Genomic DNA, 19078 nt, shown 5'->3' with positions numbered 1-19078 from the left:
CCTTCTATCCCTATTTTGCTGAGAGTTCTGAACAGGAATGGATGTTGGATTTTATCAAATGTCTTTTCTGCATTGATTGATATAATCATATGGTTCTTTTGTTTTGTTTATGTGGTGGATTACATTGATTGTTTTTCTGATGTTGAACCACCCTTGTAAACCTGGTATGAATACCACTTGGTCCAGGTGTATTAATTTTTTGATACGTTGTTGGATTCTGTTGGCTAGAATTTTGTTGAAGATTTTTGCATCTATATTCATGAGGGATATTGGTCTGTAGTTTTCCTTTCTAGTGGTGTCTTTCCCTGGGTTTGGTATTAATGTTATGCTTGCTTCATAAAATTAATTTGGGAGTATTCCACCTTTTTCTATGTTCTGGAATAGATTGACTAGCATAGGTGTCAACTCTGCTCCGAATATTTGATAAAATTCTCCAGTGAAGCCATTAGGGTTAGGACTTTCCTTTGTGGGAAGTTTTTTTTTTTTTTTTTTTTATGACCTGTTCAATTTCTTCTTTTGTTACAGGTCTGTTCAAGTATTCTGTCTCTGAGTGGGATAGTTTAGGTAGGTCTTGTGATTCTATAAACTTGTCCATCTCGTCTAGGTTCTCAACTATGATGGAGTATAGTTTTTCATAATATTCTGTATCTTTTTTATTTCAGTTGGTTCTGTTGTGATGACACCCTTTTCGTTTACAATTCTTGTGATTTGGATCTTCTCTTTCCTTTCTTTTGTTAGATCTGCCAGTGGTTTGTCGATTTTATTAATCTTGTTGAAGAACCAGCTTTTTGTTTTGTTGATTTTCTCTGTTTTTTTGTTTTGTTTTGTTTACTGTTTCATTTATTTCTGCTCTGATCTTTATTATTTCCTTACTTCTACATACTGTAGTATTCTTTTGTTGCTTTATTTCTAGTTGTTGGAGTTGATGAGTTAGAGTGTTGATTTTGTTTCTTTCCTCTTTTTTGACATATGTATTTATTGCTGTAAACTGTCCTCTGAGTACTGCTTTTGCTGTGTCCCATAGGTTTGGGTATGATGTATCTTCATTATCATTTGTTTCTAGGATTTTTTTTTAAATTTCAGTTTTTATTTGTTCTATTACCCAGTAGTTTTTGAGCAGTGAATTGTTAAGCTTCCATATGTTTAAAGTTTTTTTCCTTCATCTTCCTATTATTAATTTCTAATTTTATAGCATTATGGTCCGAGAAGATGCTTTGTAGTATTTCAGTGGTTTTGAATTTATTGAAGCTTGTTTTATGTCCTAACATATGATCTATTCTGGAGAAGGATCTATGTGCACTGGAGAAGAATGTGAATTGTGCTTTTGTTGGGTGAAATGCTCTGTATATGTCTATGGGTTTGAGTTGGTTGATTGTATTGTTGAGTTCTTCTGTATCTTTGTTGAGTTTTTTTCTAGTTAACCTGTCCCTCTTTGAAAGTGGTATATTAAAGTCTCCTACAACTATTGTAGAGTTGTCTATTGTCCCCTTTAATTCAGTTAATATTTGCTTCATGTATTTTGTAGCACTTTCATAAATATTTGTTACCATAATGTCTTCTTTGTCAACTTTCAGCACCATTTAATGTCCTTCTTTGTGGGATCTATCTTGGGTGCGGTTCTATGAGCTTCTTGGAAAAATATCTTTTCTTCTTTCATGATATGGGGGAAGTTTTCTGTTAGCAGGTCTTCCACAATTTTCTTGCCAGTTGTTTTCCTCCTCTTGTTGTTCTGGAATTCCAGTGAGTCATAAGTGGTTTCTTTTCATGTCATCCCATATAATTCTTAGGTTCTCTTCATTTCTCTTACGTTTTTGTTCTGATTTTTCTTCATACAGGTTGGTGTCCAGGCATTTATCTTCTAATTGGGGTATGCATTCTTCAGGCAGTTCTAACATACTCTTTTATGCTTCTACTGTATTGTGTAATTCTGTAATTTTGGTATTCATCTTCTGAATTTCTAACTGCTGTTTTTGTATGAGTTCTGATTGTGCATTAATCTTTTATTTTGCTCTTGAATGATTTTCCTGAGTTCTTCCAGGGAACTGTCTGTGTTCTCCTTGCTTTTGTTTGGGGTTTCCTTAGGCTCTTGTAAAGCTCTATAAAAATATCTTCTAAATTCCTTCTCAGATAATTCTATCGCCTCCTATTCCTCCATGTATAATGAGACCTTTGTTTGTGGTTTTGCTTCTAATGCCTTGTCCTGTTTTTGTTTGTTTGTTTGTTTGTTTGTTTGTTTGATTTGAGGTTGCCTGTTGTTTCCTAGACATTTTGAAGTTGTCTTTAACTATTGGTTATGTATTGATTTGTTTTGTCTTGGTTTTATTATTTAATATTTTGAAAAGGTGAAGCTGGTGTATTTTATTTTTTTAGTTATTAATTCAGGTATGCTGTGTTGCTCTGCAGTTTCTTTGTGATGATGGAATCACTGTGTGGAATGTGGATATGGGTTTCTGTTTGTCATAAAGAGGATGTAGAATTTGAACCAGGAGGTATTATGGTGGCTGAATGTGGTTTCTTCTACTGGATGAGTGAGTTTATTGACAGAGAGGGTGAGAGCAGAAGAGAGGAAGAAGAAAAGTTCCCCATTGCTAGGGGCAGTTTCTAGGGCTTTGAGTGGGCTGCTAATGATAATGTTGTACTGTTATTCACAGGCCAGCAGCTCAAGTTCAGGAAAGACTCCAGTTGTTAGGGGGTTGCCACTTTCCAGCAGGCTCAGACACATGCAAAAACCCCACTCCCCAGACCCCTCAGCACCAGAAAGCTGACCCAAGACAACTGCCCTACTCCACAATCCACTGTGGGAGTTCCTCTCTGGGTCTGCCCACCCACAGTGCCAAAGATCCACTTAGTTTCAGTGGGGCTGGAGCCAGGCCAGTGCCTGTTTGCACCCAGTGGTCCCAATATTACTGACAAAGTCAGGTGCAGGCCCCTTAGTGCCACAAGCTGACCCAAGCCTGGTCAGTGATCACTGTGGGGGCACCTCCCCAGGCCCATCCTCTTGCAACAGCAGTCAACTCTCTGCTCAGGTTTCAGAGGCACTGGCATGCCCATTTGCACCTAGCCAACCCAAGTTACCGATAAAATCAGGTGCTGAAGGTAGATCCTTGGGGTGATTGCTGGTATGTTGGTGTGGTGTGTCTTCTTCCTTAACCCAGGGAGGTCTCAGATGGTCTTTCTCAGTTGCTGGTTGGCACTCCCCAGGGAGGTCTCCAGTGGCCTTTCTCAGCTGCCTGTCGGTGCTCCACAGGGTAGATCCTCTGATCTTGTTAATTTTTTCCCCTGTCCCTTTCTCCTTTCTAATTCTACTCCCCTGAGTTTGGTGCACTCTGACTCGGTGAGCTGTTCAGAGCACCAGAATCCCTAATTCAAACTGCTGTATCTAGTTTTTTGAGCACTAAGATGCTAGAGGGAATTAACGTGGTGATTACTGACAATACTCCATTTTGAAACTCCACAAAAATTATTTTTAAGTTCTGCATGACAAAATACACCATAACCAAAGTTAAAAATGGTATAATATCTTTTAAATTATAATACATAATACAGACAAAAGGTCATTTCCCTCAATATAGAAAGTGATCAAGAAGAAATAATTAACAATTCAGTAGAAAATTAGTAAAAAACATGAATAGTTTCCTGAAAAGGAAGTATCTCCAAAAGAGATACTCATCCTCATTCACAATAAAAATGTAAATAAAACTAATGATGAGATACAATTTTTCATTATTAATATGTCAAGAATCATAAAATTTAACAATCTATTTTGGAGATGGTACTGTGAAACAGGCACTCTTCTACATTGTAGGTAGAAGTAAGTAGAAGTTTGGTTGACTCTATGAAATCAACCTTTCAGTATCTATCCAAAGTTTAAGTACATGCATTTGACTCAGCATCTGTGTCTAGGTGTTCTGGTCCTCTAGTGTTACTCTAACTGCAAATACCACAAATGGGTGGCTTTAACAAACAGGGATTTATTCTCTTACAGTTTAGGAGACTAGAGTTTGAGTTCAGAGTGCCAGCTCTAGGGGCTGGGTGAAAGTCCCTCGACCTTGGGCTTCAGCTCTGACTCTTGTTCCCAGCCCACTGAAGCTGGAGGCTTCTCTTAACTCAGGCAGCTGCTGGCTGCTGAGGCTGACAAACCCAGCAGCAGCAGCAGCAGCAGCAGCACACTGCTGTCAAGTTGAATTCAACTCATAGCAATCCCTCCTTGGGTTTCTGAGGTGATATCACTATAGAAGTAGGTTGCCCAACCTTCCTTCCGAGGAGTGGCTGGTGGGTTTGAACCACCAGCCTTCTGGTTAGCAGTCAGATGCCTTAGGTACTATGCCACCAGAACAAACCCAAGGTCAACAAATAAAATGGCACAGTCCCAAGATTACCCAACAACATGGCAGACCTATAATACAAGTCCTGGGACAGTCCCAAAATTGGCGGACAATATGGCAGGCTGCTGAATGAAGACTCAGCTCCACGCAGGATCCAAGCATGCCAAAAAGCTCCAGAGACCTTTCTCAATGCTTCTTCTTATACACTGGAGGCAGATCACATCCCTAAGGCAGCTACTCAGCCGCTCCAGTAAATTGCACCATGGAGTTGATTACCAGTCTCATCATGGGGAATAATTACATCTAGCTACCCAGCCACTCAAAACCAGGCCCAGCCAAGTTGACACACAACCTTAAATATCACACTAGGAATTTGTCTTATAGATACATTCATATGACAGAGACACAGACTCACTACTGTGGAGTCGGATCTGACTCATATCGACCCCTCCTTGGGTTTCTGAAGCAGTATCACTACTGAAGTAGATTGCCCAACCTTCCTTCTGAGGAGTGGCTAGTGGGTTTGAACCACCAGCCTTCTGGTTAGCGTCAAATGCCTTAGGCACTGCACCACAAGGGGAGTTGGGAATAAAATCTTTAACTGGGCAGTACTTTGAGCAGCTAAAATCCAGAGCTTCTACACTATGCTGAGTGAAATAAGTCAATCACAGAAGGACAATTATTATATTAGTTCACTATTGTAAAAAGTCAAGGAAAGGTTTATATATGGAAGGAAATTTTCTTTATTGGTTACCAGGGGTGGGATAGGAGGGGAGGGTACATTCAAAATAAATAAATATATAAATAAAATAAAAACCAGACCTTCTAAGGAATATGAATAGTGGATGTTGTTGTTATGTGCTGTCGAGTCAGACCCACCTCATAGCGACCCCTCCTTGGGTTTCTGAGGTGGTATTACTATGGAAGTAGATTGCCCAACCTTCCTTCTGAGGACTGGCTGATGGGTTTGAACTGCCAGCCTCCTGGTTAGCAGTCAAGAGCCTTAGCCACTACACTACCAGAGCACCTATGAATAGTGGATAGCAAGTAGTATTTTACAACTGGCCAATATTTTATAATCAATAAAAATCAGTTGCTATCAATTTGAATCCAACTCATGGCAACCCCATATGCAGCAGAGTAGACCTGTGCCCTGTAAAGTTTGCATGCCTGATTTTTCAGAAGCAGATTGCCAGGCCTTTCTTCTGAGGTGCTTCTGGATAGACTCGATGGCAACTGGTTAATGCTGAACTAGTGTAAAGAGGATTTTTGCATATAAACCACTCCTTAAAATGGAAGATGTACCACAGGGAGACCAGCTGAGTTGATAAGCCATCTCACTCTTCCTATTTTCCTACAAGGTAACAGAAAGGGAATTGAAGTCTGGAGGCGCGAACACTCAGGTCACAGAGAAGAACAAGAAGGAGTACATTGAGAGGATGGTGAAGTGGCGGGTGGAACGTGGTGTGGTGCAGCAGACGGAGGCACTGGTGCGAGGCTTCTATGAGGTGAGTCTTGGCCAAGCCGTGGAAGACACAAGGACAAGCATCTTTCATCATTGGGCCTCTGCCCCACAAGGCTCTCTGTGGGGACCAAGACCCAGTTGGTGACAAAAGAGGAGAGGAGGAGCCAAGCAGGCAAAGAGTTCATCCTTGCTCATCAAAGTGGAGTCGATGGATGAGAAACCAAAGTTCTCTGGGAAAACACAACTCTTGCTGTAGGTGGAAAATGCTCTCACAAAACTGGTGTAGGTGTGGTACTAGTGTTCCAGGTGTGAAAACAAGCATCACCTGTAACGATGAGTGCAGGTGGTGTTTTCTTTCATTCAATCAAACAAAGAAAAAGGAAAAAGAAGGCAATGGAGGGTATTGTCCTCGCTTACTAGATTTTTATTTTGTTACAGTGTTACTTTGTGCCATGTCATCCATAAATCAAGAGGATAATGATCCTTGCCTTCCTGTGCATGAAAAACAACCTTCTGGAACTTTTCCAGTTTAGAAAACAAGAAGCTGCAAATGTTTTCTCAGGGTTTGGGCTTGGAAGGTTTTCTTTCCTTGCCATCCTGGAGAATAATATTGGTCATTGGTTTGTCCACCATTAGTTTATTTTTAAAATGGGACCCACCACAGATGTCTTATACTTTCACCAACAAGATTTAAAGCCAGAGCAAAAAGCCCTCTACCAAGCAGGTCCTCCAGAGCTCTGAAGGAAGGAAGAAAGAAGTGAGGTAGAGAGTGAGGAAAAATACAGGCATTTTACTATATAGTGCCCAACCCCAGGAAATGAGTCATCATCTTCTATGAAAGAGAGAACACATTTTGAGTGAAGTGACTTAATAGCTATGAAGTCATTCAAAGTGATTTAATTTGGACTTTTTGCCTTTAAAATGCAATGTTGCTTGGCAACTCAAATGTGACTCCAGAAAGTTGGGTAAAGTTTGCTTATAATCTCATTCAGAGAGGGAGTATCAGAGGTAGTAAAAAGTGTGAGACAGTTTTCAGTTTCTAGTTCATGAATGGGTGTGTTCTAAAATGTACAAGTCAACACAGTTGCACATTGAAAACAAATTATAATGGATGGTCAGTTCCCCAGCTTAACCCACAGAAATAATCATAATGAGCATAATCTTTCTGGCTCAAAGCCAGCCTGGGGGAATAATTTTAGTCAATATGTTTGGACTTGTGTGCTGAAGCCTACTTTGTACTTCAGGTTGTAGACTCCAGGCTTGTCTCCGTGTTTGATGCCCGGGAGCTAGAGCTGGTGATAGCTGGTACTGCAGAAATAGACCTCAATGATTGGCGGAATAACACTGAGTACCGGGGAGGTGAGTTCCTAGGGATTGTGATGCTACTACTATCACAAATAAAATTCATCACTTTCTGAAGGCCACAATAAGCTTGGCCTTACTTCAACATATGTGCAAAGCAGATGCTTCTACATGCCTTCCTCCAACTCCAACAAGAACTTTTCTTCAGTGACCCCCTGTTGGTAGTCTCTGATCTAACTCTATGTAGGTGTGTTATAGAGAATATGCTGTCCACAGGCAAGCTATCAGAGAAGTATATCTTGCTTCTTCTCAAAAGCACTCTTCACCTCAATCCTGGGATTCTGGAACATGCTTCTAACTGTGGTCTCTCTGAATCCAATTTCTAACCCTTCCTAGCTACTTATCTTGCACACTGCCAAACAGATCCTTCCAAAACACTGTTTTCTTCCCCCTACTCCAGAGTTTTCTCTTTAAAAAAAAAAAAAATTCTGTTTTGTTGTTGAGAATATACACTGAGAAACATGCACCAATCAATTGTTTCTATATGTATTTAGTGATACTGATAACATTCTTCAAGTTGTGCAAATATTCTCACCCTCCCTTTCTGAATTCTTCCTCCACCATTAACATAAACTCACTGCCCCCTAAGGTTCCTGTCTAATGTTTCAAGTTGCTGTTGTCACTTTGATCCCATATAGATAGTTCTTAAAAGAGCATAATGCTCAAGACAGACATTTTTTTACTAGTTGAGCTAAACTATTGTTTAGTTTTAAGAAGACATCAGAGGATATTTTGGTATCAGCTTTAAAGATGATCTCAAGGTAATAGTTTCAAGGTTTCATCTAGTCCCCTTGGTGCTAAAAATTCTGGAGTCTATGAGAATTTTAAATTCTCTTCTGCAGTTTCCCCATTTTGATCAGCGTTCTTCTATACTATCTTTGATCAAAATATTCAAAGTGGTAGATGGGCACCATCCAACTCTTCTGGTCTCACACCAAAGGAGGTAGATGTTCATGGAGGCAATTAGCCAAATATTCCGTATCCTCATCCTATTCCTTACTATTTTCCTCTGTTGCTCCAGGCGAACAGAGACCAATTGTCATGCCTTGAACGACTGCTTGCAAGCCTTCAAGACAGGCATTATGCAAAAACTAGGAGGTAGAACAGAAGCACTAAACATATAATTAGGCCAAGTAACTGGGATGTCTCATGAAACCTCTAAACCAAATCCCATGAGATTTTTGGTTATACATAACCAGACTCGGCAGCTAGTCTTATTTAATTTATTTATTTATTTGTCATTGTTATAAATATATCTATCACACAAATTTGCCAGTTCAACTTTTTCCAAGTTATTGACAGCACTTAAAATAATTGACTGTGCAACCCTACCCTTAATCAATGCCACTTTTCCATCACCAATAACCCCTTTCCCTTCAACCTCACTCCTGGTAACTGCTCATAAAACTTTGGTCTCTATACATTTGCCTTTCCTTGTCTTTTTATATAAGTGAGGTCATATAATATTTGTCCTTTTGTGACTTAATTTCACTCAGCATAATGTCTTCAAGCTCCATCTATATTATAGCACATATCAAGACTTCATTTCTTCTATTGACTGAACAGTATTCCATTGTATGTATATACTACATTTTTTTATTTATTAACCTATTGATGGGCATTTAGGTTGTTTCCATCTTTGGGCTATTGTAAATAGTGCTGCAGTGAACATTGGTGTACAAGTCTCTGAGTCTCTGCTTTCCAGTCTTTGGGGTATATACCTAGGAGTGGAATTGCTTGATCATATGGTACTTCTGTTTTCATAATGGCTGTACCATTTTGTATTCTCACCAGCAATGGATAAGGGTGGAATTTCCCACATCCTTACCAAACAATTTTGTTATTAATAACCAAAATTTGTTATTTTCTGGGGTTTTGTTTTTGTGTTTCATCTTTGCCATCCTTGTTGTTGTTGTTATGTGCCGTCGAGTCGGCCCCGACTCATAACGACCCCTCCTTGGGTTTCCGAGGCAGTATCACTACGGAAGTAGGATTGCCCAACCTTCTAGTGGGAGTGAAATGCATATTCACGGTGGTTTTGATTTGCATCTCTGTGATGGCTAATGACATTGAGCATCTTTTCATATGTTTGGTGGCCATTTGAATGTCCTGTTTGGTGAAATGTCTATTCAGGTCCTTTCACCATTTTATAATTGGATTGTATTTTTGTTATTAAGTTGTCAAAGTCTTATATATATCTTGGTTATTAGATTCATATTGGATATATGATTTCCGAAGATATTCTCCCACTTGGTACTTTGTCTTTTCACTTTTTGGGGTAAAGCCTTTTGATGAACAAAAGTTCTTAATTTTATGAGGTCTCAATTATTTATTTTGACTTTTGCCATTTTTATTATTGTTATTATATTAGATAATCCATTTTTAAAAGCTAGCCCACAGCATTGTCCCTGCATTTTCTTCTAAGAATTTTATGATTTTGTTTGCACATTTAGGTCCTTAATCCATTTTGAATTTGTTTTTGTGAGGCTTGGAGGAGCTCTGGTAGCGTAGTGCCTAAGACACTTGACTGCTAACCAGAAGGCTGGCAGTTCAAACCCACCAGCCACTCCTCGGAAGGAAGGTTGGGCAATATACTTCCGTAGTGATACCGCCTCGGAAACCCAAGGAGGGGTCACTATGAGTCGGGTCTGACTCGACGGTACATAACAACAACAACAAAAGAGGCATGGATCCCACTCAAACACTTCTTGTTGTTCTTATGTGCTGTTGAATCAGACCTGACTCATAGCAACCCCTCCTTGGGTTTCCGAGGCAGTATCACTACAGAAGTAGATTGCCCAACCTTCCTTCCGAGGAGTGGCTGGTGGGGTTTGAACTACCAACCTTCTGGTTAGCAGTCAAGTGCCTTAGGCACTACACTACCAGAGCTCAATACTAGTTTCATTATTATCACTTCCTTATCCACAAAACAAGCTCTTTACTACTTTTAAAAGAGGTTTCAAAAGTTTTTTAGCCTCAAAACCTACTCTTCATATAAATAATTTCAGAAAAACCCCAACTAATAAAATAGAGAGTTAGAGGCCTGTCACCTCAGCTTCCTTCATCTCCCCAATATGCTCAACCATGAGAAGCCACAATGGGACCTCCAATCCTTCTAGCATCATTTGAAAACCACTTACCTAAGGTGAGAGCCAGAAGGCCTCAGCCTGGCTGGTAAGGCCCTATGAGGCCCACAGCAGTTTTCCTTTTGGTCCTCACCAGATCTTCCCTCTAAGGTAGTCAGCTTGCTGTTCCCTGTATCTCTCTTGCTCTATCTTGTTATTCTTTTCTTCCCCTGCCAGAAATGTCCTCCTTCATTACTTCCATTCGTACAAATCCTGCACCAACTTAACTCATGTTCCTTTCTTTGTAAAGTTTTCTCTATTTCTACCAAGACCACATAGCTTTCTCCCTTCTTTGAGAACCTCTTGTACTTGTGGATAGTAGTGAATCATTATACCTTAATTGATAGACTCAAGATTGATTTCCCTATGAGAGGGAACCAAATACTTCTCCCATGGGTCCAGCATGTCTCAGTGCTTCTCCAGAGACACACACCATACATGTTGGAGAGCCCACCATCACCATCTTTGTTTGTCAAGTTTGTCATTTGCCTCCAGCCTTTTTTAAGCCTTAGACTTTCCTGTGGTATATCAAAGCAAAGGCATCCAAGCAAAACAAATAGGCAAATATAATGAAATACTGTATCCATAGAGGGTTTGTTTCTTAAGAATCCCAAAGCTCTATACCAAGACTATCAATTCCTTGTCTACATTATATGAAACAAGAAATGATTAGTGGAATCCCAATTGTTTAAATGGAAGCAAAACTCAATGAAAACATACCTCCGAACAAAAAGCCCTTTTATACTCACCTATATTTTCAGTGGGAGCTCTGGTGGCATAGTTCCTATGGCATTTGACTGCTAACCAGAAGGCTGAAGGTTCAAACCCACTAGCCACTCCTTGGAAGGAAGGTTGGACAATCTACTTCTGTAGTGATACCACCTTGGAAACTGAAGGAGGGGTCGCTATGAGTCGATGGCAGTGTGTTGGGTTTTTTTTTTTTTTTTTTTTGGTTATATTTTCAGTATGAATTACACCTCAACTTAAGGGGGAAAAAAATCTTCACAACTGGACCAATAAGCAACATCATGATAATCAGAGAAAACATTGAAGTTGTCAAGAATTTAATTTTGCTTGGATCCACAACCATGGAAGCAATATTCAAGATATTAAATGACATATTGCATTGGGCACATCTTCTACAAAAGACCACTTTAAATGGCAGCAAACACTAGGCTATGGGTAAAGGCACAGATAGGTGAGAAGATCAGGTGTGGGTAGGCAAACAGTAATATACCCAAGACCAAGGATAGATTTGGCTGAAGATAGTTTTACATATATACTTGTGCTACACAAATATCCATATACATTACAGAAATAACAGGAGACAAGGTTAGAGTAGTTTCTCAGAGACAACCAAACACCTTGAGGGAGACAGTCACCAGGCCTGCACCCTCAAGATTATAGTCTCAGGGGCCATCATATTCAATTGGCACAACATAGTAAATAAAAATCTTATTCTACATCCTACTTTGGTAAGTAGCAACTGAGGTCTTAAAAGCTTTTGAGCGGCCATCTAAAATTTAACTATTGGTCTCCCCTCATCTGGAGCAAAGAAGAGTAAAGAAAATCAAAGTCATTTGGAAAAAAATTAGTCCAAGGATATGATGGACTACAGGAACCTCAGACTTCATGATCCCAAGACAAGAAGAACTAGATGGTGCCTGGCTACCAATGCCAACCACTCAGAAAGGGACCAAAATTGGAGATCCTGGATAGAATGGGAGGAAAAATGTGGAACAAAATTCAAAAACACAAAAATGACCAGAATTACTATTAGATAGAGACAGGTAGAATCCATGAGGCTATCGCCCAGGTTATCCTACAGATGTGGAACTGGACTCATGTCTGCGGATTAGCTCTCAGCCAAACAGTAGAAAGAACTACAAGCAGAACACCTACCCCAGGGAAATGCACTCATAGTGCCTAAGGCACTTGACTGCTAACCAGAAGCCTGGCGGTTCAAACCCACCAGCCACTCCTCAGAAGGAAGGTTGAGCAATCTACTTCCATAGTGATACTGCCTCGGAAACCCAAGGAGGGGTCACTATGAGTCAGGTCCAACTCGATGGCACATAACAACAAACAACAACCCTAGGAAGATGCACCCTTAGATCAATCAACCATGAGATATCAGAAGGGCAGCATTTGCATAGAAGGAAAGTTAGACAGACAGGAATGCGTAGATCAGAAGGGCACAGGGAAGGGATAGTCTCAGGGAAAAGATGGAGGAGAGCTTTTTATGGTTGAGGATTGTAATTGGGGCCAGGAAACCAAATGTGCATGAATGTTGAGAGTAAAATGGATCTGCTTTGTAAATTTGCACCCAAATCACAATTTATATAATAATAAAAAAAAGTCTACCTTAAAGTGAGGAGCTCTGGTAGCATAGTGGCTAAGGCACTTGACTGCTAACCAGAAGGCTGGTGGTTCAAACCCACCAGCCACTCCTCAGAAGGAAGGAGGAAGGTTGGGTAATCTACTTCCATCGTGATACTGCCTTGGAAACCCAAGGAGGGGTCGCTATGAGTTGGAGCCGACTCACAGCACATAACAACAACAACAACCTTAAAGTTTTAAAAAGCAAAGATGTCTCTTTGATAATTAAAGTGTGCCTGACCCAAGCTAGGGTACTTTCAATTGCCTCAAATGTATGCAAATGCTGCACAAGGAAAAAGGAAGACTGAAGAAGAATTGATGCATTTGAATTGTGATGTTGTCAAAGAATATTGAATATATCATAGGCTGCCAGAAGAAGGAACAAATTTGTTTCAAAAGAAGTACAACCATAATGCTTCTTAGAAGCAAGGAGAATGAGACTTTGTCTTACTTACTTTGGATATATCAGGAGGAACCAATCCTTGGAGAAAGGCCTCACGCTTTGTAAAGTAGAGGGTCAGAGAAAAAGAGTACCTGTAGTAAGATGGATTGACACAATGGCTACAACAATGAACTCAAACATACCTACTATTGTGAATATGGCATCTTCATTTTGTTCTGTTATTCTTACTATGAGTCAGAACCAACTCAACAGCCCCTAACAACAAGGTATTTCCTAAATCTGCTTTTGTTTTAAAACTTGCCCTAGAAAAACAAAATCCTAACCTAATTGCATAGATTGTTTTAGATCTCTCTAAAGGCCATCATTAGAGTCCCTGAGTAGGGCAAATAATTAACATGCTAGTCTGCTAACCAAAAGGTTGGAGGGTTGAGTCCACCAGGAGGTGCCTCAGAAGAAAGGCTTGGTGGCCTACATCCAGAAATCAGCTAATGAACACCCTATGGATCACAGAGGCCCAAGACCATTGTGCATGGGATCGCCATGGATTAGGACCAAGTCTACAGCAGTAACAACCAAGACTATCATTACACAAATCATCAGATTAAATAAAATCAGCTGCTCCATTCTTTTCATACCTGATGTGTATTTCATCACTCTCTCCCCCTCTTCCCTTCCTCCTTTCTTCACCTTCTCCCACTCTCCCTCCCTTTGCTCTACTTAGGTTATCACGATGGACATCTTGTGATCCGCTGGTTCTGGGCCGCAGTGGAGCGGTTTAATAATGAACAGAGACTAAGGTTGCTTCAGTTTGTCACGGGAACATCAAGTGTGCCCTATGAAGGCTTTGCAGCCCTGCGAGGAAGCAATGGGCTTCGGCGGTTCTGCATAGAGAAATGGGGCAAAATCACATCTCTCCCCAGGTATGGAGTCCCTGCCAACCTTCAGGAAACCCACTAACAGGGCAAACAATACTTTGCTATCTGAGTGTGAATGGTCATCCTTTGGGATGGGATTCTTTCCTATCACCCAAAGTATTATTATTTGAGTTATTAATGAAAGTTGTAGGGGAACCATTTCTAGAAGTTAAAATTGAACCATATTTTTTGTGATATTTTGATGACTGACAGTATTTGTGCTATAGGTATTTTGGTTTATGTATCAGTCATAGAAAGCTTTACAATCTTGTGGACATATAGCCCAAATTAAAGAGGAATGTCTCACCAGGTTGGTGGAGGAAAGACATTAGTGCAAAGAGGCTGAAAGCCCACAGAAACCTCTCCAACACTTCATCTCTATGTCTCCAACAGGAAATGACTTAATACTTAGTAGGATAGTTATTCATGGACATGAGTGTCCTGCTACATTTTAAAATGTGTGAGGATGAAGCCACATATATCTCTGGGTCTTTACAGTGACTTCCATATAGTAAGCAATCAAGAAACTATTGTGAGATAAATGAGGAAAGAGATAATAGGTGCAGGGAAACCCAACTGAATGAATTCTCCACACTATGAGTTTTAATCCCAACACTTTCTGGGTCTTTCTAAGCCATTTTCTTGGTTGGTGAAATTGTTATTTGCCACTGAGTTGATTGTGACTAATGTGACCATATGTATGCAGAGTAGAACTGTGCTCCACAGGTTTTTCAAGTCTGTGACCCTTTGGAAACAAATCACCAGGCCTGACTTCTGAGGTGCCTCTGGGATGATTGGAACTACCAGCCTTTTATAATCAAGCATTGGCCTTTTGATCTACCCAGGGACCACTAATTAGTGAAATAATGAATACTAAGGAACTATTTCTGTGTAGATAGTGTAGTAATAAATATGGCTTTAATAAGCAGCAGAAAAAATTGACCCCTATTATTATTTTTAATATGATATTTTATAATTATAAAAGAAGATTTACATTTAATTCAGCTCTATTTTTACATGGCCACTGAAGTATCTTTAAATGAATCTCTATTGCAGAAGGGCCTACTGAACTATAACTTACACCCAGCTTTCCAAGACTGATAGTGGGGCATGAGAAGAATACTTGTCCTTATTATTGAGTGTGACTATATAGAACACTGGGCACTCTCCACTCAGGAGAACCAGCGAAGGGACACTGGGACAAGGAGGCCACATTGGAAAGATTTAAGGAAGTAGGAGAGTTTGCTCCCTGTGAAACAAGGGTTCTAAAGGAGACAGAGGAATGGTGTAGAAGGAAAGAGAGGTATGGCTAGGTCCAAGGAGAAGTAGAGAGGACTATAGAGAGATGACAAGGAGAGGGTAGAACATTAGGGGATTACATTTTGGGCAGGGACCATTGATAACTGTTAATGGTTATCTATAACCATTGATAACTATAAAAGTTGCTGCCAGGAAGCTAACATGAACATGCCTCCCTGCCAATACCAACTAAGTTGCCAATACCAAGTCCAAGATGGAGTTGCAGGCCTGGTCAAGTAAGTGGTTGGCTTTCTCTATAGTAATGGTTTACAAGAGGGAGTAATTTCCACACTGTCCCCTAGGAGACATTTGACAATCTCTGAAAACATTTTTGGTTGTCTCAGCTCAGGGAGAGAGCAGGGGTGCTACTGGAAACTAGTGGATAGAGGTCAGGGATGCTGCTGAACATCCTACAATGCCCTGGACAGCCCCCCACAATCCAGAATTATCCAGCCCAAAATGTCAGTAGTGCCAAGGATGATAAACCTTACTTAGTTTGTCAGCTTTAAAGCTAGAAGAGGGCCTAAGAGGGTATTTCTCAAAGGCTAGAAGAGAAACTAGCAGCCATTGAGAAACTGTAGAGAAGCCAAGAGGAGAGAAGCATTCAAGAGGAAGAACTGCCATGCTTTTCAAGAGCATAAGGAGGGTGGAAGTTGAGAATGAGCCTCTGGATTTGGGGATCAAGAAGTTATTGGCAAACTCTAAAGAGGATTCAGCAGTGATGAAAGCATGAACCTCTCTGAAAAGGCAGCCTTGGTAGTGAGGCAATGGAAGGAGACTGGCACAAATGGAAGACCCAGTTTACATAACTGGCTAAACAACCAGTAGCAAGGAGTAGTGATGGTTGACTCTTTTTTTATTTGTTTGTTTTATTGTGGTAAAAATATTTCTAACAAAACATTTTCCAATTCAGTTTTCATTTGTGCAATTCAGTGACATTGATTACATTTATCATGTTATAAAATGATCAATCATTTTACCACTATCCATTTCCAAGTCATTCCACCACTATTAACAGAAACTCAACTCCCTCTAAGCAAAGGCTCCCCCTTTCCACTCTCCCCCCCCCAGAACCACTAATAAACCTTAGTCTTTATACATGTGCTTATATCATATAAGTCAAGTCATACAAATATTTATCCTCTTGTGACTGACTGATTTCACTCAGCATAGTGTTTTCCAGGTTCATCCATGTGGTAACATATATCAGGACATCATTTCTCTTTATGACTAAGTAATTCCATTGTATGTATGTCTAGTCATTTGTCTGTTGACAGACATTTAAATTGTTCAAATTTTCGTTATTGTAAATAGTGCTAATGAACATTGGTTTACAAGTTTGTATTCCTGTTTTCACTAATTCTAACCTAGGGGTGAGATTTTGAGCCATATGGTAGGTCTATGTTTAACATTTTGAGGAACTGCCAAACTCTTTTCCACAGTGGCTGTACCATTTTGCAAACACACTAGTAATAGATGAGGGTCCTGCTTGTTTATTTTGGAAGTGGTCTCTAGTGGACAGGAACAAGACTGTCTTTGCCACTGTATTGTTTAACATTTTAATCCATAAATTATAAAAAATAGAGGAGATAGGGAAATCAAGTGTACAGATGAACAAATATACAAATAATACAGCGACACAATCCATGTCCAAAATTATCTCCAAATGCTAAAACCCTAAGGTGGAAAGAACAAACAGAGTGAAACTTAACATGGCATGATTGAAAAAAATCCATGTGGAGTTTCAAAATATCAATCGTACAAGTATGAAATTAGGGTCATTTATCTGCCAGTAATTGATGTCACCATGACACCATGAGTATGACATAGTTCTTAAATCATTATTGCAATTGTGGCTTAAATCATTGTTGCAATCATGGCTGCATTAAGAGAATCTTACCTTTGGAAGATGATTCATAGTTTAGAAAAGGCAGTTATATGTGTCCTATCATTGATGCTCACAACATCTGAGGTAAACAAAGCATGTGTTATTATCCCCATTTTACAAGTGAGAATACTGAGCCCCAGAAAGATTAATTGACATTCCCAAAGTCATAAAGTTAGCAAGTAGGATGAAAGTACAGGTCTTGAACCCCTGGTTCTGTGCTTTCTCCAGGCCCCCACGTCACCTTGCAGGCACTATCTGGTCCATAGGAAATGATGTAATCAGATGTGCTTTGCTATTAGAAATCCACCTGGAGCGTGGCTTGCACTGAGGAATGCTGGCTTAAGCTATTTGATTGTGCTGATTCATTCTTTCCAGACTACAGATTACAATTCATTTAAAGGAAGTAACCAAGGCTATAGATATATCATAAAAGCAACTATTAAAGACATGTGGGTACAAGGATAGAGATGTTCTTTGCCAATGCTTTCTGTTTATACACAAAAATTTTACTTTGCAAAATTAATTTGGTTCCAACGATTTTGGAAATAAGGGATTTCTTTTTCTGTACTATTTCCATTAATAAGTGCTAATTAAAATTACCAACAGAAGAAAACCAAGACATCTGCTCATACCATGTTCCTGACTAATTCAATCAGTTCCATAATAGCACTTGAGGATTTTCTGTTCCATTTACCTTGGTCAGCCATCACCCAGTGTATGGCCTGGATTCAGTCTTTGTGAAGTTAGAGCAAGACCACTGTAATTGTCTTGCTACTCAATTTACTGACTTCTTTCCACTTGAACTCAAATAAATACTCATGTCTAGGTAAAATATTTCAATTTTTTTTTCCAAGTCAACATAGGCCTGTTTGTATTTTATATAATAACTCTGCTAATCTCTATTTTTATATTTCAATTCAGTTAAGTCCTTGCAGCCTAAGGCCAGATGCTCTTCCGTTCCCTGCCCACCCTTGAGGGTGGAGGTGGAACCAGAAGAAAGGATAATGAGAGAGATGTTACTGAGAAAAGAGCAACAGATGTCAGGCAGGCAAAAACAATAGCTTCCTCCACAGTCTCCCTTTCCCCTACCTCCACCTTTTCTCACTTTTCCCCATCCCCAAGATTATCTCCCACACCCCATACCCTAAGTGTGCATCAGTCTGCATGTTGATCCAATACTATTATTTATATGTAATTAAGGGTGTAAATAATACCCAACACCTTGTTGTTGTTGTTGTTGTTGTTGTTGTTGTTGTTAGGTGCTATTGAGTCATCTCTAACTCTTAGCGATCCTATGTCCAGCAGAACAAAACACTGTCCGGTCCTGTGCCAGCTCCACGATCCTTGCTATACCTGAGCCCATCATTGCAGCCACTGTGTATATCCATCTTGTTGAGGGCCTTCCCCTACTTCATCGACCCTCCACTTTACCAAGCATGATATCCTTCTCCAGGGAATGGTTCCTTCTGAAAACATGACCAAGTAGGTGAGACGAAGTCTGGCCATTTTCACTTCCAAGGACCATTCTGGCTCCACTTCCTCCAGGACAGATTTGTTAGTCCTTTTAGCAGACCATGGTACTCTTAGTAGTCTTTTCCAACACCACAACTCAAAAGCATCAACTCTTCTTCAATCTTCCTTATTCATTGTCTGGCTCTCACCTGCATAAGAGGCAATTGAAAATACCATGGCTTGGGTTGGGCGCACCTTAGTCTTCAAGGAGACATCTTTGCTCTTCAGCACTTTAAAGAGATCTTGTGCAGCAGATTTGCCCAATGCAATATGTCGTCTGATGTCTTGACTGCTGTTCCCATTAGTGTTGATTGTAGAACCACCAAGTAATATGAAATACTTGACAACTTCAATCTTTTCTCCATCCACAGTGAAGCTGTTTATTGGATCAGTTGTGAGGATTTTT

At 39.9% G+C, this 19078-nt stretch overlaps 1 protein-coding gene across 1 annotated transcript in view; it reads left to right on the top strand.

Moving 5' to 3' along the window:
* Positions 1–19078, top strand: part of HECW1 (HECT, C2 and WW domain containing E3 ubiquitin protein ligase 1) — a 438073-nt gene that overhangs the window by 412020 nt on the left and 6975 nt on the right. The window contains exons 24-26 of the mRNA XM_007941232.2: positions 5687–5833; positions 7035–7149; positions 13781–13979. Coding sequence (XP_007939423.2) covers positions 5687–5833; positions 7035–7149; positions 13781–13979 — 461 coding nt within the window. The remainder of the gene's footprint in view (positions 1–5686; positions 5834–7034; positions 7150–13780; positions 13980–19078) is intronic.

The sequence above is a fragment of the Orycteropus afer genome, unplaced genomic scaffold (assembly GCF_000298275.1).
Source record: "Orycteropus afer afer isolate SDZICR_OR568_19922 unplaced genomic scaffold, OryAfe1.0 scaffold00077, whole genome shotgun sequence".
Taxonomy (NCBI): domain Eukaryota; kingdom Metazoa; phylum Chordata; class Mammalia; order Tubulidentata; family Orycteropodidae; genus Orycteropus; species Orycteropus afer.
Note: the sequence above shows the minus strand (reverse complement) of the source record. Positions and strands in the feature narration are given on the sequence as shown.